This window comes from Melospiza melodia, chromosome 5 (assembly GCF_035770615.1).
Source record: "Melospiza melodia melodia isolate bMelMel2 chromosome 5, bMelMel2.pri, whole genome shotgun sequence".
Lineage (NCBI taxonomy): Eukaryota > Metazoa > Chordata > Aves > Passeriformes > Passerellidae > Melospiza > Melospiza melodia.
Genome location: NC_086198.1, coordinates 76,426,170 through 76,449,431, shown reverse-complemented (window position 1 = coordinate 76,449,431; position 23,262 = coordinate 76,426,170). Strand labels below are relative to the sequence as shown.

Sequence of the window (23,262 nt, the reverse complement as noted above, 5' to 3'; positions counted from 1 at the left end):
TCACTAATTTTGGTGCTGAAATGTCAAAAATTGTTCACTTTGTCTCTTCAGAAGCTAGTTCAGTTGAATCCAAGTATTATTTACTGTAAGAAGCCTATTTTTAGGGAAATACCACTGCTCCTTGGGGAAGTGCCATTTTATGTCTTATACTATCTGCTGTGTTTTGTTTCTTCATTGCACATTTGAAATATGCCTAATGGTGTCATCATGTAATTAAATTTTGGCTGAGTATTTTATGGTATGCGAAAGATAAAAGTGCACAGTTTAAGAGCTCTTTTAAGAGCTTTGGATTATTGTAGCAACGTGAACTAACTGATCTTTGCAACACTTCCCTGGAGTGAGTAATTAAATGTGCACGTCCTATTACTATGTATCTGTTAAGCAAAAAAATTCCACTAAGTATTTTAGAACTAATTTTGAAAAGCATGCAGATGTGAGGTTGTCTACAAACTATTGAGAAGTTTAAGAGCTGCTGTGATGTGTTCAGTGTTCCCTTTTTACTGGTGTGGCATTTCACGTGTGGAAAAACTCAAATTTTATATTCTGGGTTTTTCCAGAATATAAAACTTAGCAGTTTGAATGAAGGAAGACATTGGCATAAAGCTTTTTTCATCAAATTTAAGGTCATCAGTATCCTGGAATTATTAATTCCCTAGATTCTTGGTCAGAAAAGAGTGTTTGAAAAATATTTTGCCCAAAAGCAGTAGAGAATCCTGTTTTCAATTAAGTCTGTCATTTAGGCATGTGACTGCTACATTGAGTAGGATTATGTAGCAAATTGTTTGATTTTACTTGCTTGAAAAAGTAAATTCAGTTGAACAACTTGGAAGACCATCCATTGACTCCTAATTGGAACATTTATACAAGGGATGCCCTCAACTTTATTTCATCTTGGTATTCTAGCTGCTTTCACTATAACTGAGCACTGGGATTTATCTAAGCCTCTTTTCCCCTCAGTGGTAGTGATGATGATGATGTTGCACCATTATCAGCAAAATTTGCTGATATCTACCCACTGAATAATTACGACGATGCGGAGGTTGTAGCCAACATGAACGGAATCCACAGCGAGCTGAACGGCGGCGGTGAGAACATGGCCCTGAAAGATGAGGTACAGCATTTGCAGTGCCCTAGCTTGTTCTGCTTTTTGGATGTGCTCACTGGAGAAAGGCTTGTCCTTGTTAATGTCCCCATGTTAATGAGTTAATGTTGTCCAGTCTCCTCAGGTGAGCAGTACTAGCAGCAGTTCCTCAGAAGCAGATGATGAAGAAGCAGATGGGGAGAGCAGTGGTGAACCACCAGGGACTCAAAAGGAGGAAATGTCTCTAGGAAAAAGGGCATTAAGGAAAGAGGAAACAAAAATGGATAGTCCACCACCTTCTTACCCCAGTCAGCAGGTACAGACATCTAAAAGCATCTTGCAGTAGATTAATTTCTGAAATGTGGCTGTTGAATGAGAAGACATTTACATCGTCAATTAATTTTTTAACTTAAAATATTAAGTTGTCACTAGGTAAGTATGACACCTAAAATAACTAATTGTTACATTGTCATGTCAAATAATCTTTTAGTCAAAACCTGAAATATGTTAGTTATATTAAAAGTTGCTTCAGGAAAAGGAGAAAAGGCCTATTCCTACCTGTATGAATGAGAAACAAACTAACAAGAATTTCTGTTTGGAAGATCAGCCTGGTCTTTGCTAAATATTGGTGTTATGTTATTTGAAATTAATTAGGGTGGGGGTGGATGTTATGAGTACTTAGTTAACACAGATTTCTTTCATATTTGAGGATAGTCATATCCTCTATTTGAGGATTGCCTTTCCCTGTGTATATACATTCGTTGCATGACTTCAACAGCATGGGTCTTGGGATGTTTGGTTTATTTGTTTTTAATGGCTTGAGATTATGAAGCTCTTGACTGTGAGGTCATCAGACCACCTAGAGAACCATGCTTGGACTACCTGCTCTGCAAGTAGCAGTGTTTGGTTTAACAACTGAGCACCAAAGCAAAGGATCCAATGGATTTGTCTCTGTAACCACAAGGATTTCAATCTAAGTTACCCTGCAGCTACAACACAGGCTCCCTGCTTTGAGAGAGACTGTCACTTTCATTTCTTCTTATTGCATGAGAGAGTGCATAGTGGTGCACCTTTGAGACCTTAGACAATAATCATCTCCCAGCAAGTGTTATCCTCTGGTTAGGATGTTTTAAGACCTTCCACTGAAGGTATTAAGAGTATTAAACCAATTTTCTTTCAGCAAGTACATTGAGGGTTTATTCTATGTATTGCTGACCTATGCCATAAAAATTACATGGGGTGAGACCTCTGTCAGACTAGTTTGAAACTGGTGAAAGAGATTCAGTATTTGTTGTGGAAAATCAAATTAGATTATATAAGTCTGCTTGCCTTAGGGAAGCAAACTAAAATGCAAGATAAAAAGATGGATTTGGCCTTTTTCTTTTCTTTGAGGAGTAAGAGTATTTTCAGAATGATTCTGAGGAACTCTTAATGACATTCTTATTTAGTCTGATCTAATCAGAGCTGAGTAGTGTAGTGTTGTATTTAAGTGATGAATTTCACTTATACATGTCATGTGAATTTGAGATTTTTTGGCATTACCTCTTGGTTTTGCTAATTTACTCAGTACCTCTATTTCTCTTGGATTCCTTTTCAGTACCCAATTCGTCAGAATTGGGGTTTGAGTCTCTTCAGTTTGTTTGAAATATTTTTTCCATTTTCATTTGTTAGTAGATTAGTGTTGATTTCTGGATAGTACTGATTTTTTTATTATAAAGGTGGGGGGTTTTGTTTTCTTTATACATGAAATTAATTCAGCTGTATTTGGTTGATGACATCTGTTATTTGTTAAAATATACCTTATGTTAAAGGCTGTAATGCCATTAAATGCTAATGATGAGTTACTTGTTTCTGAGAGGAAGGGATATGTAAGAAGAGCATCACCTGGCAGTTCTTCTCTAGAAAGCTAATTTTAATGTTATATTTTTGGAAAAATGTGAACTGCCACATTTGTGGGAAAATGAGAAATTGGGAAGTATTCTTGGTATTGCTTCTGATAAAATTATATACCAGTGAAATATCAGGTGACAGTGCTGGAAAAAGTTATGAGCTGAAAGGGAAATGAAGCTGCTCTTTCCTGTGCTGCTTTTCTTCTAAAGTCTGGAGTTCTTTTGAGACAATAGAGGCTGATGATACCTTGAGATCTGTACAAGTTTCTGAAGTGTGGATTTTTCATGGTTGGTGCAATTGTGAAATTTTTAGGAGAAATGTCAGCCTCACACATTTACAGGGTAATTGAGTTTAGAAGGGGCTTGTGCAGATAATCCAGACCAACCTTCCTGGTCAAAGCACGATCATCTAAAGAGAGTTGGTCAACACAGTGTCCAGCTGGGTTTTGAGTACCACCATGAGTGGAGGCTCTAGAACTGCTGTAGGTGTTATGTTCCAGTGTTCGGCCACTCTCACAAATGAGTGGTTTGAGTGGAATTTCCTGTATTTCAGTGTGTCCATTTCCTCTGATCCTTTCATGGGATGCCACTGAGAGGAGCCTGGTACTGTCCTCTCTGTTCATCCCTTCTCCACCCAGTCAGGGTGAATCTCCTCTTTGAGGCTGAACAGTCCTAGAGCTCTCCTTCACTCCTTGACAGCTGCTCCCATCTTTGTGGTCCTTCCCTGGTCTGACAGCAGGGTGTCCCTGTCTCATACTGGGGAGCCTGGGACTGAGCCTGGCACTGGAGTCACCAGTGCTGAGCGGAGTGGAGAGATTGCCTCCCTTGACATGCTGTTTGTGCTCTGCCTATTGTCCTGAGGACTACTTCCAATTGGATCAGCTAATCAACTCTTACCACTGCTTCCTACACCCATTTTTTACATATGCTTGGAAAGTTGTGAAAAATATTAATCCAGTTAGGCCTTTTCTTTTTATACTGGGGTGTTTGCCTAGTAATGATTGAATGCTGTCAAGGTTTGTATCAGTATTTTGCTTGTTGTCACTCATAGTGGACATTAAATCTCTGTATGGTATGAAATCTCTCAGTTTTTAGGGTATTCTTTTAAGTAAGACAGAGATTCTTCACTAGTGCTTTTGCTTCACTATGAGACTTTTCTATTGGTACTAGAAAAAAATTATATGGATGCTCTGAAAATATTAATCGATGTATGCAAAATGAAATAATACTACTGATTAGTAGGAATTTTTTGTCTGTTGAGTAGACTGAGTTTTTAATAGGTTTTGTTGGGTTTTTTTGTAGGCTGACCAAGGTCCAAATGCTTGTGAATGTCATGTTTGTAAACAAGAAGCCTCAGGACTTACAGTCTCTGCACTTGCTACTGGACGCCTGCCTGCTGGGCACCAGTTTATGAATACTGAAAAACCTGCACATCCTGCACTTCATCTTTACCCTCACATCCACGGGCATATACCATTGCATACAATTCCTCATCTGCCTCGTCCACTTATCCATCCCACCTTGTACACTGCTTCTCCCTTCACACACAATAAGGTAAGCCTGACCAAGGAGATGGATGCATCCCCATCCCAGGGGAAATTCTGTACAGCTGCATAAACCAGCATGACTGAGTATCAGTGAAACAATGAAAAGTTGTTCCAAATTGTGGTTTGGTTATAATATTTCTTTTGCAAGGAATGCTGAGGGGCAGGGAGTGAGATTGAGAACTGCTGGAAGGTTTGTACAGAACGGCTGAGGGTATTTTTTCATCAGGAAGACTGATAATGTCTTCACTGTGATTAGGAAGCATGTTGAGTCAAATGAGGCTTGCAAGGTGGAAGCAGTGATGGATCTTCAGTCAGTGTAAGAAAACTAATTGTCTTCATTTTATATGTATCAGAAAAATTTAGTATTCCATTTTGGCAATAATATTCTGAGATTTGTAATTAAAAATTTTTGTGAATTCCTCTCCTTTTTTTTTTTTTTGGTTGGGATTTGTTGGGTTTTTTTGAGCAAAGACATAGGAGTCTTATTTCATATTTGTAAGGGGTTTTTTGTCCTTCAAGAGAACTTGTGTTTCTGCAGGTTCTGCAAAGTTCTTTTGACCTTAAACTCGTAAATAATAAACAAGAGAGAAAGGTGTGGAACAAGAATTGGGACCAAGTGACAGCTTTTCAGAAATATGAGTTAAACCCTAGCCTCCCTGTTCATGGGGATGCTGTTTCACATATGTTTAAAGCAGCTGAACTGTGGGTGATGCTGAGAGGGGTAAAAAAAAAAGCCTCTGTCATTAGGTACATCCTTGTCTTCTCCTGGTCTGATCCACTGGTCAAGGTTGCAAGGAGAGTAGAATAATCCATCAAGATGACTCTTACTTGCTCTTTTTATCCTTCTTAGCATCCACTTTGGGTTTCCTGTCTTGGGTGTCCCTTCTGTTCCATAGCTGCAATGTGCCAGCAACAGCCCATTGCTGTTCTTTTGAGACCATGTTAAGTATTTCTTTGCACCCATGTAGTCAAATTTTCTTCAATGCAGGTTATTCCAGCCCCTCCCACCTTCACCATTAGGCAGATAATGAAAATCCTTCTTTATAAAAAAGGGAGACTATGTATTCAAGTAGTTTGTTTGGCCATGAGTCTAATGTCTGAAAGGTCTTTGGACTCAACTGATATTTTTAATATCTTTATCTATAATATCTCTATCTACTTCTGCATAGCTTTTAATTTGCATCAAATCTAGTATAAAAAGAGAAAAAAAGCTGCTTTTCCTTTTTAAAGGTAGCAGTATTTGAATATAATGTTTATGTTGCATGAGGTCTCTGGGAGAAAGGTAATTTTAGAATGTGTAAACAATTTCAGCCAGAAGAAATTGAGTGAGCCCAAACAACTTGTCTCTATAAAATGAGAAAAAATGTGTGCTTCCTTTTCTTTTTCCCCCACTTGGTTCTTAAAAGGAAGGGGTGTATTCCTTGCTTGTTAATTTTAAGTTAGGAACCACTTAATACTTGAAAATTAAAGGAAGAAAATAATTAGCTTTTGTTTTATGTGTTTTGTTTCTCTTTCTTTTGTCCTTATTTTCAATGCTGAAGTGTTTGTAATCCCTTTTTCACAATTGTGTTCTGTGGTAATGATTGTCATGTCAGAGAAGTTTAATTTCTTTAGGCAGCTCATGCTTTGAAAGGTAGTAATTCCTAGCAAGTTCTAAATTCATACAAATACTGGTTTTAATTATATATTGACACAACTATTTTTTGAGACTTGGGTATTTTATGTTCATCAGTTAGTTGATTCTAAAAGCAATGCTTTGTGAGTGTAAAATATACAGATCGACATACAATCTGTCTAATATGTTATATGCATTATAATTATCAACAAATCAGCCTTTTTATCTTTCTGGGAAATAGTGTCTATTATACTTTTGATAATGCTTTTTCCAATTAAAACACTATGATTTGAATATTGCTATTGGAGTGACTGTGCAAGCAAACAGAATATTAATGGGGAAGATATTCTGTCTTTTTGTTGTAGGCATTACCACCAGCTCCAGTTCAGAATCATACAAACAAGCATCAAGTATTCAATGCATCTCTCCAAGATCATATTTATCCAAGCTGTTTTGGGAGCACTCCAGATTGGAATAGCTCTAAATTTATAAGTCTTTGGGGTTCAGAGGTGATGAATGACAAGAACTGGAATCCTGCTACATTTTTGCCTGACACAATTCCTGGTGAGGGTTTGTTGCTACTTTATACTGACTAGTTAAAAGCCTTATGTTTTATGTTTCTTTTCAGGACTGGTGGATTTTATCACCATGGTTTTATAACATGGGATTCTGGCAGATTTGCTGCCACTTCTACTCCAGTTGAGCAGAAAATTGGAAAATAAATTCTTATGTACTAGGGAGAAGATGCTAAAGGCAAACAAATAGCACGCTGGTTTTCACCTGTGGTCATTGTAGAGTTGTTTGTCTTCAGAAGTTTAGTGTTGTAAAGGAAAACTTAAATAACTTCTAGACTTCTCCACAAAAGCCTGCCTTATTCCTACAGGGTAGTAAGAGCACTGGTAACAAGGCACTGTGTCCTACTTCTTACAATGCACACAGATAACCACATTGTCACTGAGAAAAAGGCTCAAATCAAGAAAAAGATTAACTTAAGCCAAGAAGCATTTGGAAATCCTAATGGTTAAAGTGAAAGAGAATAAAAGGAAAATTAGAGAAATCTTTCCATTCGCATCCTAGCAAATACTAAAAAGCTGTTTTTATTTTTTGTCTTGTATACAAAAGGAGGCTTGGGGGTTTTGCGTGTTGGCTTTCTTTTTCAGACTCATGTGCTGCTAAGTTGTTGAAGCTACTACAGTGATATTTAAAAAGAAAGGCATTAAAAACATCCAGAAAATTTCCCCAGTGGGACAGCTCATCCATTTACAAATGTAGTTGTGGGTAGCTATTCCAACAGATGGTTGGTGGCAGACTCATCTGGAAGGTCTATCACAAAGGTGTTTCTGTTAACTGCAATACAAATAAATAAATAAATGGTTTATAATTTTATATTGATAAATGGATATGTTGTTTCATCTTACAATTTTGTCATGGCCTACTTGGATTTCAGATAGTGGATATTATATCTTTAGCATGTTAAAATGTTGTCAAGTTGAAATTTTTCAATTATAAATGGATGAAGATACCTGTAGCACATGTAGTGCTTGTTAACACATTTAGTGACATTCTTAGAATTCTGTCTTCAGGGTTTGTGATTCTGCTCTGATACTTCCCAGCACATTTTGTTACACCTACATTATCTGGGAGGATGGAGAGGGAAAGGAGAATTCCCTTCACTAATCCTACTAATCCAACATTAACAATATATCCTGTGTCTGCATCTGAATTATTGAATGTGTAATTTAAATCCTATAAAGACACTTCAGTAATTATGTGATTCTTAATTACTCTGTGTTTCAATTGAAGGGAGTGATATATTAGCACCAGCACTCTCAGAAATAAGACCCGAAGCACTTCCTACTACATCTAGCAATGAAACAACAGCAGTTACTGACAGCAAAGAGAAAAAAAATGCTGCAAAGAAGAAATGTCTGTACAATTTCCAGGATGCCTTTATGGAAGCTAATAAAGTTGTCATGGCAACCTCTTCTGCCACTTCTTCAGTCTCCTGCACAGCAACTACAGTGCAGTCAAGCAGCAACCAGTTCAAAGTATCATCCAAGAGACCTTCATCGATAGGTAAGGATTTGTAACTCACATACAGCTTCAGTAACTGGCTCAAGTACATGTAGCTAACTATAAGGATTTATATAAGTGTTTAATTTAGTAAAATCATGCATCTTGATGATTTTTTTTAATTGCTGTTATTATTCTTGAGGTAGTCTCTGTCTGGATTGAAGTCTTCTGGATCGAAGAACTTTGTATGACCTTGATGTTAGGGTTGGAAACTGGTAATGGAAATTAGTTGAAATACTGCTGGTTTTTATAGAAGCTGAGAATATACAGTGCTCTGTATGATTTTATGGATAGTTTATGGGGACTTAGTAATTATTTTTAACTGTAGGTGGTTTCTTTTTTCCCGCCAATTTAGGTGAAGTGTTCCACAATATTAATAAAGAGGATCATAGACATTCTGCACCAGTTGCACCACGAAATAGTCCTACCAGTTTAGCATCCCTTCCTTCACTGTCACTGTCTCCTGCTGCACTGTCTCCAGCCTCCACACCACATCTTCCAAACCTTGCTGCTCCTTCTTTCCCCAAAACTGCTGCAACAGCCCCTGGATTTGTGGATCCTCATTCAGGTCTTTGTCCTACTACAGTTGCACCTCCTACTTCAACCACAGACAGCTCTGTAAGTGCCCCACCAAGTGTCTGCAGGTAAGTTTGTTGTTATTCTTGCCATTCTTTTTTATTCAGTAGATAGGAAATGAAAATACTGATACCTCTTCTCCTTTGCCACTGGTTGTAGTGTGAAAGCTGTGTTTGTGTTCAGCAAATGAAGCCAAGTGCAGACACTTAGTATTTCGCTTGGTGTGAGACTTCACAAATATGATTTCCATTGTGCAGTCCAGTTACTGAATTTAGAGGCTTGAAAAGAAATGTTTGCACACTTCTAGAAATATTGTCTGGGATATACAAATCAAACTGTTCTTCCTTACTCTAATTACTGGTTAATGATGCTGCTGAGACGCAGACCTCTTGTTTTCTGTCATTTTGGCATTACATGGCAAGCAGGAGTGGAAAGCTGTGAAGACCTTACTCTGTAATTTAGCTCAGAATATAAAGAGGTCATACATGGTCTTGAAACCTGCCATGTAGTGACATGTTTTCCTGACTGCACTTTAGGCTTCTCAGATATAACTCCTACCACTTATACAGTGGTTTTAGCGTGGAAGGGATGTTGTGATTTCTGAAGATTTTCAAAGGTCTTGGAGGTGGGAAGCATTTTGGTGGAGCTGTCTTCTGGTAATGTTATGTACTGTGGCAGCCCTTTGATGTGTCTGAAGGGTGGAGGCATAACAGAAAAGGAGTTGAGTCATTGCTCTGAGCTCTATGACCTTTGGGGCTGTGATCATGGATGGTATCAATGTAGTCTCCTGGCTGCTATAAGTTTTTGGAAGATGGTGTGAGATTTAGTTAGGGTTTGGTAAATACTTCTAAAAATGTCCTTGTTTCTGTTACCAACTGGTTTTATTGATGATGTCTCAAGATAAGTAACTGTTCTTTCATACTTGAGAAATTATCACAGTTTTGTAAAGAATTTTTCTTATGTAGTGCAGGGACATAATTGAATATGACACAGTAGAAATCCAACTTTTTATCATTGTTTCCAGGTGCTAATGTGATATTTTTTGTTTGGAAAAAAAAATGAACTGAGAGAGACCCAGAAGCAGTGATTGCAATCTGGGAAGGGAGAGTGAGGTTAGAAAGCAGATTTATACATATTCTGTAGATAAGGCAGAATATGGGCTGTTTTCACCTTTCTAACATAAGAACAAAGAAATACTAATGATAGACAAGAAAGGGGATTTTTTTTAATGCTACTTTCTTTTGGAGCAAAATCACCTCTGTTTTAGAAGACCTGGGCAGTAGAAATGTTGTGTGCAGTTACACAGAGCTCTGGGGGAATCAAATGCTGTGTACCTGCTTATTGAAGAGATGTGCCAGTATTCCCCCTTCAAAATCAAGTTGCAGACAGGGTAATGGAAACTTCTAGGTTTTAGCTGACACTGAATTTTTTATTTAAGTCAAGAGCTTGAAAATATATCTAAAACCAGGAGATTTGCAACTGCATTTGAAACCTTCTTGATGTCACAAATGGTGAGAAGGGCAGCAGTTTCAAAACTATTCCATTTAAAAAAGCTAGTCAGTACTTCTGAAATACTTTACCTGTTTAAAGCCAGGAAGAGCTGTTCCAAAACTCACTCTCTAGTAGGCATGCTTGTTCAGGGCATCACTGAATTTGGTTCTTATAGATGGCTTTCCTGTGTATCATTTTATCCTGCTGCTTGGTTTCAAATGTCTCCATTTTTAAGTTAGTGGATGAAAGCTTTAGGATGACTGATATCCCTGTTCGAGAACCATTGTTCCTGTTAGAGACAGGAACATGTATACATTTCTCTATTTTTAAATAATGATAATAATATTGTTGTTGTTATTGGTTATTATTATTATTATGCCTTATTTATTATCATTAGGGTTTTATAAGCTTTTTTTTTTTTAATTGGACACAGTGACCCTGATTGTGAGGGCCATCGCTGTGAGAACAGTAACACGTACGATCATCAGCAGTATGATGGGGAGGAGAGCCAGGATGAAGATAGCTGCTCAGAGCATAGCTCCAGTACCTCAACTTCCACAAATCAGAAGGAAGGAAAATACTGTGACTGCTGTTACTGTGAGTTCTTCGGCCATGGAGGAGTAAGTTTTTGTATTTTAAATTGCTTTTGTTTGCTTTTTTGTCACTTACTCATCATAAGGTTGCGTGTGATTTATCAGACTACATCTTAGGGGATGGCATTGGAACTCACTCAAGAGGTTGTAAAAGGAGTTGAAAACTAATTTTCCTCTTTGAAATGAAGGATTGAAATAAACCTTTCCAGTTCAAAGCATTTAAGAGCAATAAAAATGACTAAAAGATTTAGGAATCAACTGACTTGGATAATAGATGCCATGTTTGACTGAAACTGCAAACAGGGGCATTGAGCCGTTTAAATAACTTTGCAAAATTAATTTGCTCCTTTGTAGTACTGTAGTTACAATGAATGTGATGAGGTTGGGTAAAAGTACCCTTTATATAGGATATTAGTTTAAATCTTTACAGCAATTTATGAGCTAGTCTGCTAGCTGTAAAAATAACAGTCTTCAAAGTATTCACTTTATTCCAATTCTTTAAAAAGGAGAAAAAAAAAAAGAAACTCTAGATTCTTAGCTGAAATATAACACATTATTTTTTTCTTGTAAATCTGTGTGTGGCCTGTTCTAATAATCAGTTTACTGGTAAAATTTGAGTCACTGGCATTTTTCCCATTTGAAGTAAAAGCTCAGCTTATTTGCCATGTGTTCGATCAGGTCAGTTTCATCTTAGTGTTTCAAGTGAATTAAAAAGGGGCCAGGGAAGGCATCCCATTTCTCCTTGAATGCTCCCACCATATCCATGCTTGATTTGTGTTTGATGGTTACCTGACTGCACAGTAAGTTATTCATTTTGCTGAAGTGGCAGAATGTGACAGGATTTTTAAGTTAATAGGCTTTGTTTTGCTGGTTTAGTGAGTTGAACTGGGGGTAGCTGTGAACAGATGGGCACCAGGGCTGGTACAGGAGCAGAGAGGGTAAGGCATCAGGAGGGAAGAGATTGGAAATACAGATATAGAACATGATGCAAGGATTCCACTTGCAGCAGTGTTGAGTTATTCACGGGACTCTGCTGGAGGGTGGGCTGGCAGGCTTCAATGCAGGATATCCAGCCCTTCACTGGTACAGCCCAGAGGCCTGTGTAGCTCAACCTCTGAAACAGATTTCATGGGAAATAAAAACAGAGCCAGCGTCTGCTCCTTTGAAATTTTCAAATACAGCTTACCAATCACAAGAGAATATGGAAATAAAAGTCACTGTATTTTTTCTTGCTTTTAAAGGTTATTTCTTTGTCTTCTTACTCATGCCATCCTCCTCAAGATCTGCTGTTCTTTCAATTGGAAAATGTAGTTCAGAAGCCAGCACCAAGTGTGGCAGATCTGTTGCCTGTTAAATAGACTTTAGGTTCACATAGAAACAATGAGCTTGATAGAGGTTTGGACCTCCTGTGTTATTTGAAGGCAGAGTATTTTGGTATTTCAAAATCTCAAAAGCATTAAGTCAGTGAAATTTGTCCATTTAGTCACTAAATTTTTGTCGTGTGTCCTTCAGCCTCCAGCTGCACCAACCAGTAGGAATTATGCAGAGATGCGAGAAAAGCTTCGTTTACGTTTAACAAAAAGGAAAGAGGAGCAGCCGAAGAAACCAGATCAGATCTCTGAAAGGGAAAGTGTTGTTGACCATCGAAAGGTGGAGGACTTGCTACAGTTTATAAACAGCTCTGAAACCAAACCTGTGAGCAGTTCTCGTGCAGCCAAGCGAGCCAGGCATAAGCAGAGAAAGGTAAGATATGAAAGTATCTTCGTCCTAGACCTCACACTTTTGAATCTGTGCACTCCCCTCAAGAAGCCACTGTGTACTGATTTATCCTAATGCTGTAACTGTGGTTTGTGGTACGCTGCCAGTTTGTTTTTACACAACTGGCTCACCTGTTCAGGAGTTATATACTCAACTGGGAGGATTCCTGAAAATGCCGTTGTCACGTGTTTCGGTGCAAATCAGCTTTATATTGGAATTCCCCACACTTCCCAAGGTTGGTTATTTCTGAGTATCAGAAGTGTTACCAATTTTATTGTTTTGTGGCATTGACATTTAAAAGTGAGGGAAATTAGAAAGTCAGTGTTTCTGTACTGGGATAATGTTTTGATAAAGTGTCTCTGTAGAAAGCCAGGAAACATAGGTCAGTGCTTTTATGAGAGAGGAAGAGTTGCATTTGGTATTTTTAGAATAATTGCACTGGGCACCTTGCTGTCCTGAGTGACAGAGGTTAAGTGCTGTGCCACGTGATGACACAAAAGGTTATCCTGAGCTGGAGTGGCAAGCAGCAGAGAGGGGGCAGGGAAGAAAAAATTACAGGTTGCTTTCAAATGAAAATTGGCACAAAAGATTTCTGAAAAGCTCCACTGTGTAATAGTGAAATTAATTTTTTTGAAACAGTATTTGCTGAGGATAATACAGAGGAAATATGAAAGGGGAATAACAGAAGAAATACCTTTTTTTAAAGTTGGAACAGTCAGGAAATCTTTTCTTAGAGCAGTTCAAGTATCAGCCCTAAGTATAAAGTTCAAGGCTCAGTGTAATTGGTTGCTGAAGGTTTTTGATTTCTGGTAAGCGTGTTATGTGATCACACTGTAAATATTTTCTTGTTTGTGGATTTTCTTCTGGCATTGCTTCTGCATTCTTTAAAGGCTTCCATGGGTTTGGAAGACCCATGGGTCTTCCATGGGTTTGGAAGATTTAATATTCACAAGTTAAATTCTCTATGTTCATCTTGTAGCACTACTCAGCATCTTGAGGGTTTAGTGGATTACTTATAAATAAAATCAACTTTGTAAAACTTGCAATGGAAAATTCACTTTGCTCATACAGTGCAGTTGGAGTGTAAGTGGAAAATTCCCATAGGGTCATTCTCATGAGTAATTCCCATTTTTGAATGACTTCTGTAACTGAAAAAGTAATGCCATACAGGCACCTCTAAATGTGCAAGAAAATAAATGTTCATGGTTGTTCTCATTGTATGTATTTGTTTCATTTTGTTAATGATGCAAGATCAATGCTGCCCAGCAAAGTTTTAGGCATCGGCAGTAATGGCTGGCAAAATCCCTCATGTCTTTGTTTTTATTAATGAACTAATGGCTGACAATGGAAATCTGCCATCCTTAGGATTTTTGACAACTTCTAATGTAACTATTATTTGCTTAGTGTTTTGGTGCAGAATGTTTTTAATGATTTTTCTTTCTAATGTTCCTGATCTCTGAAAGAGGGCAATTCTGCTACCATAGCAAGAGAACAGGTAAATTGTACAACCTGATGCAAGCTTGAGTTACCTGAGAAACACACGGTCTTTGAGAAGGAAGCTGAATATTTTGTGGCTATGGAAAACTTTGATGTGAAGTTAGGCGTAGCAGCAGGGAAGAGAGGATCAACAGTTGGTATTAACATTAGTCAAATGAGTTAGAGAAACATAAAAAATGTGAACAGAGAAAGGATTGTAATATATTTAAAAGGACAGCTTTTGTATACTTATTTGCTTGCTCTGCAGAGTTACAGATCTAAGTACCTTCATATGTTCACATCCAAGGATTTATAACATTCATAAAGCAAAGTAGTAATAATCTCTAAAACTCTTCATTTCCAAAATATTTGTCACTTTCAATAAACCTATTGTTACTTTGCAGCTTGAAGAAAAAGCTCGACTTGAAGCTGAAGCCAGGGAGCGGGAGCATCACCAGCTGCTCGAGGAGCAGAGGCGGCGTGAGGAAGAGGAGGAGGAGAGACTGAAACAGGAGTTACAGCGGCTCCAGGAGCTTCAGCAGTTGCGGGCTGTGAAGAAAAAGAAGAAAGAGAGAACAAGTAAGGACTGTGCAAAGGCAGAGCTGCTCACTAGGAACTGCCAGGCAGTGAAGGAAGCTGTGCCAAACAGCCCAGAAGACATTCAGAATGGTACCCTTGAGCAATCAGAAAAGATAGAAACCTCAGCTGGTTCACTGTCCCGACATGTGAATCACACAGAACAGAGGCCAGTTCTAGAGACAGGCTGTGAACTGTCCAACCCTGTCAACACTAGAGACTCAAAGCTGCTTTATCAGAAGGAGGGCAGTGTAAAGCAGCATGAGCCCCTCTCTTTTCTGCTTGATATTATGCATCAACATAAAGAAGGAAACAGCAAACAGAAACTAAAACAGATGAGCAAACAGTGTGTTGAACAAGTGAAAAAGCCTGTTGAATCCTCCAAAGCAGCTGAGATCCAGACTAAAGCCAGAAACCAAATAGAATCCAAAGCAAAAGCAGCAGAGCTCCCAACACTTGCAGAACCTAAAAAGGATGAGAAGAAATTAAACAATAACAACAAAAAGCAGTTGAACCATGTAAAGGAAGAGAAAGCACCCGTAACAAGTGAATCCCCATCACCAAGTGAGCAGCAGCAAAATAATAAGCTAATACTTGCAGATTCTCCTCAACCAAAAGGCAAGAACAAGAAAAACAAGAAGAAGAAAGGGGACAAAGTCAACAATTCCATTGGTAAGTGTGTAAGAGAGTTGAAAAACTTGGCTTATGTTCTGTTCTTACCATTTAATTCCAAACATATTTATCTTCAGGCATTCCTGCCAATGTCAATCAGAGAAACTGGAAAACTGGTATCAGGAAAAGACAAGTCATCAGAATTGCAACAATTAAGAGATGGATAGTGTTTTAGTAAAGAATTGTAGGATGCTTTTACAGACAAATGAATAAGGATGTGCTCTAGGTTTTCTAGGGGGTTTTGTCAGTTAGGCTTTCCAGGAGACTGGCTTTCTTTTCTTGCTTAAATATATTGCTTAATTCAATAGTATGTTGAAATCCATTTTGAATTTTCTTTAAAAGCAAGATTGTTTCTCATACAGCACGAAGAGTATAGTATGAAGCTGGTCTTACTCTTTAGGCAAGGGAAATAAGGGGATTCTTCAGTCAAAGAATGGTCTTTCATGTGTGGTCATTCAAGTATGCATTTTTTTCAGTGACAATAATTCCTTTCTTATATTAATTACATCAACAGGTAAATTAATGCGGAAACTAATTTACTTTTTTTTATTTGCCATAGTGAAAAGTTGTAGTGGAATGTTAATTAGTTGATAAAATTGAGTTTGTTCTCCACATTAACTCATTCTAGTCAGAGTTATTTTTATTTCTCAGAAATAATAAAACTGTAGAAGATTGAGTCACGTCAAGCAAGTTGCACTTGAATAATTTTATTTACAACTTATTTTTTGTTCGCCTGAACTCATCCAACAGCTAATACCAGGGCTGAGAAACACACACAGTTCTGGCCCATTGGCTTTGTCAACCCCATAGTCAAACTGCTTTCTCAGGCACCTCTTTATTCCTGCATATCCTGGGTCCCTACTGGGACTACCAGCTGGGATGGCAGCTTTGTGGTGTGGACATCTGTCTGCTTGGAGCACCCAGTCATTCCCCTGGAATCACCTGGTAGCTAACATTACATAAATTCAATGTACACAAGTTCTTGCTGCTGTTCTGGTAAGCACAGGAGACCTTCATGCCTTGGCAGTTTCTGCCAGTGTTCAGAATACTTACTTTTGTTAAGCTTTGTTTACAAAAATATAAAGCTAATTCCTGGTTGCAGGAAGTGCTAGGGATTTTTTTAGTGATTTCATGTTTGGATTGGGTCAGCCCACTATCTTTGTTTTTAAATCTGGTGCCTAATGTTTCCATTCTATGTCAGCCAAGCAGCAGTACAGTATGGAACCATTTTCTCTGACACCTCAGTTCTTGTGCATACTCTGTTGTGGGGTGTTTGGGTTTTGGCTCTTTTAATTTAACAAGAATGTACTCCAATGATTGGAGCAAGACAGAGCTCCAGAACTGGGATTAGAAAGAAGAGACTGGAGACATTTGAAAGAGAAAATATGGGAGGGGGTGTTTACTGTAGGAGAATGCAGGTACCTTCTGCATCTTATCCTCCTCCCTGCCCCCACCATTTTTTTTCTCCTGCTTAAGTCAAAGTATACATAAAATTTCGGAAAGTTAATGTTTACATCTGAAAAAATACAGGGATGTGTTTCTGAATTTGTCAAGAAAAAATTGTGCTGTTCTCTGTAGACTTGGGACTGAGTTTTTACTTTAAGTCGTTCTGACCTGAGGGCTACAAGAAAGATACTGTAATACATGGTTTTTCATGTAGTTATAATTTTTTTAAGATATAGGGTTGATGTACCAAATTAGCAAAGATACAAAAAACTAGGGTAATTGGGAGAACATGAAAAAAGGAAAACAAAGCTAGGGGGTTTTAACTGAGTTTTCAAATGAAGTGTTAAAGCAGTAAATATGCTTTCGGTGAGATCTCTGTTTCTTAAAGAAATTTCTTCTGGCAGAGTATTTTTACTCCTTGTTACTAAAGGGCTGAAGAAAGCTAGAAGTGTTAGGGATGCCCTGTGTTTGTAGGGCTTTCTGCTTCCTCAGAAGTAAGTTGAATAGCAAACACATGAAACTTTTAAAACTGCCACGAGTGTCTTTAGCATGAGTTGTCTATTCTCATCATCTCTAGGATTCTCTAGTCAGGTGTGTACTTGGTGGGTTTGGTTACTTGCTTTGTCACACCTGGTTTTTGAAATGTATTGTAAAGCTGCTTCAGAAATGAGACTGGAATGCATAGGAGACTGGAATGCATGAAATGAGACTGCATGTATATGCAGTGAGAAAAAAAAACTTCAAGAGGAAAATGTTCAAATTGGTTTCTACAAAAATGTGTGGCTTGCAATGCATTTCTTTTTAAAGTCTAAAGGAGAACCATATGCTGGGATAGCACAATATACCAACGGGCTCTGTGGTGACTTCTCTGCTAGAGTTGAGGCCATACAATTCAAGTCATACATTAATGTGTTAAATATTTGGGTTTGGTTATTTTTTTTTAAAGTCTATTTGGTGCTAGCATGAGTTAAACTCTAGCAGACACAGCCTGATCCTCATGTCCCAGAGGGAGTACAGCAACTCTATAACCCAGAAGTTTCCAAGTATTTTTCTTCAGAAATATAGCTTTAAAAATATTTCTAGAACTACATTTTTAGTAGTAAGACCAAAAATTTCAGGCATTAAACAGCTATCTGATTCATCAAGCCCTCTGTATGATTTGGTTACTCTAATGTGCATTCCAGGTTTATGGTACCTTTTGCAGCCCATGCAATTAATGAATTTACTGTTAAATCATCTTTTTTACCAGTGTAACTCCTTCAAGTCTGGGCAGAGATGCTAGTATAGGGGTTTTAAGAAGTGTCTATTTAATTATGTGTGTATTAATTCAGTGTAAATATGAATAATGAATAGTCTGTGAGGTTCAGTCAGTTCTCCAAAGACATCTTTAATGCAGCTTCTTCCTCTTTCCTTCCTGCTTCCCCATGGAATCTAACATTGTGCCATCATTTTTTCTATGTAGATGATGTGTTTCTTCCCAAAGACATTGATCTAGACAGTGTGGAAATGGATGAAACAGAACGAGAAGTGGAGTATTTTAAAAGGTAAAGTGCTGTAATCCCTGTGCATAATGCTGATGTTGCTTCTTTCCATGTGTCATGGTTGTAAAGCAAGCAAAAACAACCCCACAGCAGCCCCCAAGTTAATAACTAACTCCTGGCAGAAAAGCCTGTGTTGTAACACATCAAATCCTGTTACAGCTGACATTCCGAAAACTGTAACAATCACCAAAGCTGTGATCTGTGGGCACAGCTTATGGCTGAATAGCACAGATTCAGAAGCCAGTGCCAGAATGATCTGTGTGACCCCTAGGTACTCATCAAGGCCTTCAGAATATTCTCAATTACATAATTTGTGTGGATATTTCTTAGCCACACAGGTCAGTTACTGATAAATATTTTTATTTTTTAAAAAAAGTTATTAGGTTTAAGTTTCCAAACAGATACTTCAGAAAGGCTTGATTGTTTTGTTATATTCCTTGTTTACAGAAGCTGTTAGTTGGGAATTGTTTACTGTACATTAAGCAGAGATGTAGAACTGTGGGGTAGTGTCTTACACCAGACTTTTAAGGGGAGATGCTTATCTTGGAATCATAGAATGGTTTGCATTTGAAAGAACATTAAAGACCATCTTGTCCCACCCCCCCTGGCATGGGCAGGGACCCCTTCCAGTAGAACAAGTTGCCCAAAGCCTCATTCATCTCACCTAGTACAGTGACAGTAAAAGAATAATATAAATCTGTGCTTGTGAAAGTTTTTTCTTCTGGACTTTTTGGTTGATTTTGGGATTTGTGCATCATAATGAGAGTTGGACTCAAAGATCCTAGCCCTTCCTACTCAGTCTATTCTGTGATATTAGTTACCTCTGAATTCCTCAAATATGAGGAGACATCTCATGTTTAAACAGTGTAGCACATGTTCTTCCATAATACTGAAATCTATTTGAATTTGTTCTCCAGTAGTTTGGTTGTGCTGGTTCCCCATGAATGCATCTAGTGAGCCTTTCACTATGGTAGCCAAATCTGTAATGGGCACAAATAACTTGGTTTCCTGCAATTGAATAATTTAGGACTCAACAGTAGTATTTCCCAAAGCAACACAAGCCATTTGTTACAAGAAGGGGCTTTCAGTATGGATTTCTTTTCTAAATTCATGTAGTTTTCATAGCCTACATGCCTGGGATGTAATGTGTGTCTGGGTCTTGGAAGGAACTGAGTACAACTCCTGCTTATTATTGCTACAAAACGCCTATATCTAATTACTTACGTGCAAGACAATGAAATTGTTGTAGGTACATGGTCTGTAGTCTTAAAAATTATTTTTCTGAATGGTGCCAATTAAAGGATTGTTTTAAAAATCAAAATGCAGGTTTTACAGGTGAAATATGGCATGTGTTAGATCCTGCTAATGTTGATACAGTATAAGCCTTTGTTATGGAATATTCTTACCTTCCTTCAAGTTTGCATAATCTTCAGTAAATGGAGAATTTCTGTTCATCAGTTATTTACTCTCAATTGAATGAATGAAACAGTGTCTTACATTTGCAGAGGTGCAGTTGAATTTTGGGAACAAATTTGTCAAATGTTATCCAACTGAAGCGTTAGCACTTTAAAGCCTGCTGTTTGTAATCTCTTCACTAATTGGTGGAGTCTACTCCTTTACTGTCATCTGTAAGGAAGTGTGAGTAACTGTCTAGGTTTTTACAAATACCTGTTTAGAAAAGGTGTCTGAAAAGCCCTGATAGGTGCTCTTTTAGGGGACAAAACCAACTACTTAATGCCATTAAGGCTCCTTTAATACCTAGGTAGGTTCTCTACCATTTGGTAATGCCCAGCATAATACTTGGAAGGCAAGTAGCATGGCTTGTTCTAGTAACCCTACATGGCAATGAGCTACAGGCTGACTGAATCAATATTTTTCACTTGGAGTTCATTCATCATCTTCTCTTCATGTTTTGTAGTGGTATAATAGATGAATATCTTAATTACACCCTGACATCATGATTAATATTGCATGCTGCTTCTAACCAGCACAGAAAGAAAAAAATAAGTCTGACTATAGTCTTCCACTGTACCTGTTTAATTGTGCTCCTTCTGACTGCCCTCCTTTTTGGCTTTCAGTTGTTACAGAAGCAGTGTAACCTTCTGTACAGAGAGAGGTTTGCACTGTTTTGATGCAGTCATGCAGCCTTTAGCCTCACCAAGCTGCACCTTGCCTCAATAAAGTTCTTCAGATCAGAGTAACAGTCCCTGAAAGGCCTGCATGTGGCAACTTTTTCCAGAGTTATTCCATAAACTGTGGTCAGTGCAAGCAAATAAGAGGATTTTTGTTCTAGGAGTGTTTTTTCCAGGCATGTGGGCTACTTATCTGCTGTACTATAGAGACCTCCTTTCCCTAGATCTTTTGTCTCCATGTCCTTTTTTTAAGAAGAGAAGCAGCAGTGTCCCGTGCCATTGGTGATGCTGCTTTACACACCATCTGCCACTCATTCTTACCCTTTCAAAATTTTTCATGGGTACAGCAATACCATTTCTGTTTCTAGTTGACGTTTAACTTGCTTCTGTGCTGCTGAATGTGCAGCATTCTTTGCTACCTCCTTTGCTTTATTCTTATAGTGCAGTGGTGTTGAAAGTAACTGTTTTATTATGTATTTGAGTGATGGACAAGTGATTTTTTTTTAATGTATAGTTTTGTCTTTCTGAATGAGAGCTTATCTCCAAAAGAGGGATATGTGTGGATTGATTTTAATTATACTGGTTTCACATTATCACTTTTCTTTCTTTTCAGATTCTGCTTGGATTCTGCCAGACAGACAAGGCAGAGACTTTCCATCAACTGGTCCAATTTTAGCTTAAAAAAAACCACCTTTGCTGCACATTGAAATGACACAATACAGGGAGGGAACCCTGCAGGAATCGATGAACGACAACTCCACTTACCTGTCCTGCTGTGCTGAGAGCTTATCTGGTCTTGAGCCAGTGCTGCCTTGCCTTGTCCCCAGTGCTGTGTGGATCTGCACTGAACCCTTTGGCCTGATAATTCTTGCGGACTGAAAAATTGCCACTTTCTACCTGAATTTGTTAGCTTGTGTGCTTGTAGTCTGTGAGTGAGACTTACTTGATTGTAGCTGTATGCTGTTGGAGTTGGAACAATAGCTCTTTTCCAGCTCCTTCTGAATGCCTTGGCCTCAGAGACTTTAAATTGCTTAGGCTTGGGTGGAGGCCAAAATACTAGATTGCATCATCTGCAGTGGCTCCTGTCACTTCTGCATCTAGCTATGTTTTGTCATTCTGACTCCTGACAAAGGAATGGACCTAGTCAGTTGTGCTTTCATCTGCTCCAGAACTCTCCTGACATGACTTCATGAAAAAGAGGCTCTTATGGGACAAGTATTCCCTCAGTTCTTTCACAATCTACTGTTTAAGAGTGTACAAGTTACGCTATTTGTGTTTTGATTTTTTTCTTCCTGACTTGTAGCCAGCTTGTGTAAGAATACTTGCAGAATGAGAAAATTTAAAAAAGAACAGTACTCACACTATCAAATCTGTTATAGAGTGTATAATTGTATTAACACTGAAGCCTAACTGGCTACTTTTTTAACATATTGTTAAGTAATATTAAAATCATGTCTTTCTTTTTGAAAGATGGAATACATTAGTATGGCAGATGACTTATGTCTTGCTTTTTTCTGCGTGGGTGGGGAAAGGGAAGAAAGAACCATACCAAAAAGTTTTGTCAAATGAATTTCAGCTTGTGTCAAAATTGGTCAGTGAAGACTTATCAACTTTAATATATTCTCTGTTTGCCAACTCACATGATAGGAAAAACTACCTGCTAGAGCAAGAAAGATGCTTCCTGATTATTGGAACTAAGTTTTTGTGAATTACCGTTATGTTCCTATTTCAGTGGATGATTTGTGAGCAACAAGGTAATACAGAAATTTCCAGTTTAATAGCAGTGCAATAGTGAAGTGGGTAGGTTCATTGCTGCTGTCAGGTAAATGGTTAACAATATAGTAGTGGTTTGCAGTTCCATAGTATGCCCAGTGAGAAAGAAGATGGGTGATTTGGGAGTATGAACTGTATAAAGATAGCACACTTGTAGAAGTTCTCTGATACTCTGTTCAGAATAGAGACAGGAGAAGCTTTTTTACTTCTAGATGACCATACCCAAATTGTAAGGCAGTCGTCTTCTTTTTTTTTTTTTTTTTTTTTTTTGGTTAAGAAAATGCATCTTCCACTCAGCATATATTTAATGTCCTTTCCCAGAACTGTTGCACAGTTGTCTTTCTTCTACTTGTTAACACATTTTTTTCTGTGATCCACCCCCTGGGCTTGGGACTGAATTGCAAGACACAATGTCATTACACTCAGCTTGGGACTTGGGAAGGTTTGACAGATGATTGCTTTCATGTCCCCTGTGAGGCGTGGATGTAGCAGGATTGGGTTGGCTGCACACCACTGAAATATCCACAGCTTCACATACCTCTTTTTTGTTCTGGAGCTCCTATCCCAGTGTGTGCTCCTGGTGCAGAATATAGTTGCTCAGCTTATGCCCAGCCATTGTAGGTAAAGGAACCCTTAGTCTCCTCTTGCAGAAGAGATTTTGGGAACAATACCTGTCTTCAAAATATAGTTCAGGGACATAAAAGGGACATCTTCTATTATTCTTCTTCAGAAAAAAAGTTGAGGAAGGGATTAATATCTTAGACTCACATTTTTTTGGCACTGCAGTGTTTGTCAATGGATTTGTTTGCTTGTGCTAGAGGAATGGCAGCTCAAACCTAAAAGGTAATATCCATGCCACTCAGCACCAGTTGTCCCAGCAAAACTAAAAAACTGTGTGCTCTTGAAAACACCTGCATCAGTGGAAAAGGATGAGCTTTGTTTCTTGGGAGTGTGGAGGCTTGCATCTGTTGCAGCCTGAGTTAGATCTTAGTTTTATATCTATAAATAAAATGTTACTGGAGA

The 23,262-nt window shown here is 38.1% G+C and overlaps 1 protein-coding gene across 2 annotated transcripts in view; it reads left to right on the top strand.

Moving 5' to 3' along the window:
* FAM193A (family with sequence similarity 193 member A) overlaps positions 1–21,962 on the top strand; it is a 75,376-nt gene extending 53,414 nt beyond the window's left edge. For both annotated transcript variants that reach the window (XM_063157502.1, XM_063157501.1), the window contains 11 exons: positions 958–1,111; positions 1,218–1,397; positions 4,273–4,524; positions 6,498–6,696; positions 7,936–8,208; positions 8,561–8,849; positions 10,706–10,892; positions 12,378–12,608; positions 14,504–15,347; positions 18,256–18,337; positions 21,080–21,962. In XM_063157502.1, coding sequence (XP_063013572.1) covers positions 958–1,111; positions 1,218–1,397; positions 4,273–4,524; positions 6,498–6,696; positions 7,936–8,208; positions 8,561–8,849; positions 10,706–10,892; positions 12,378–12,608; positions 14,504–15,347; positions 18,256–18,337; positions 21,080–21,173 — 2,785 coding nt within the window. In that variant the 3' untranslated portion in view covers positions 21,174–21,962. The remainder of the gene's footprint in view (positions 1–957; positions 1,112–1,217; positions 1,398–4,272; positions 4,525–6,497; positions 6,697–7,935; positions 8,209–8,560; positions 8,850–10,705; positions 10,893–12,377; positions 12,609–14,503; positions 15,348–18,255; positions 18,338–21,079) is intronic.
* Positions 21,963–23,262: the final 1,300 nt, after the last annotated feature.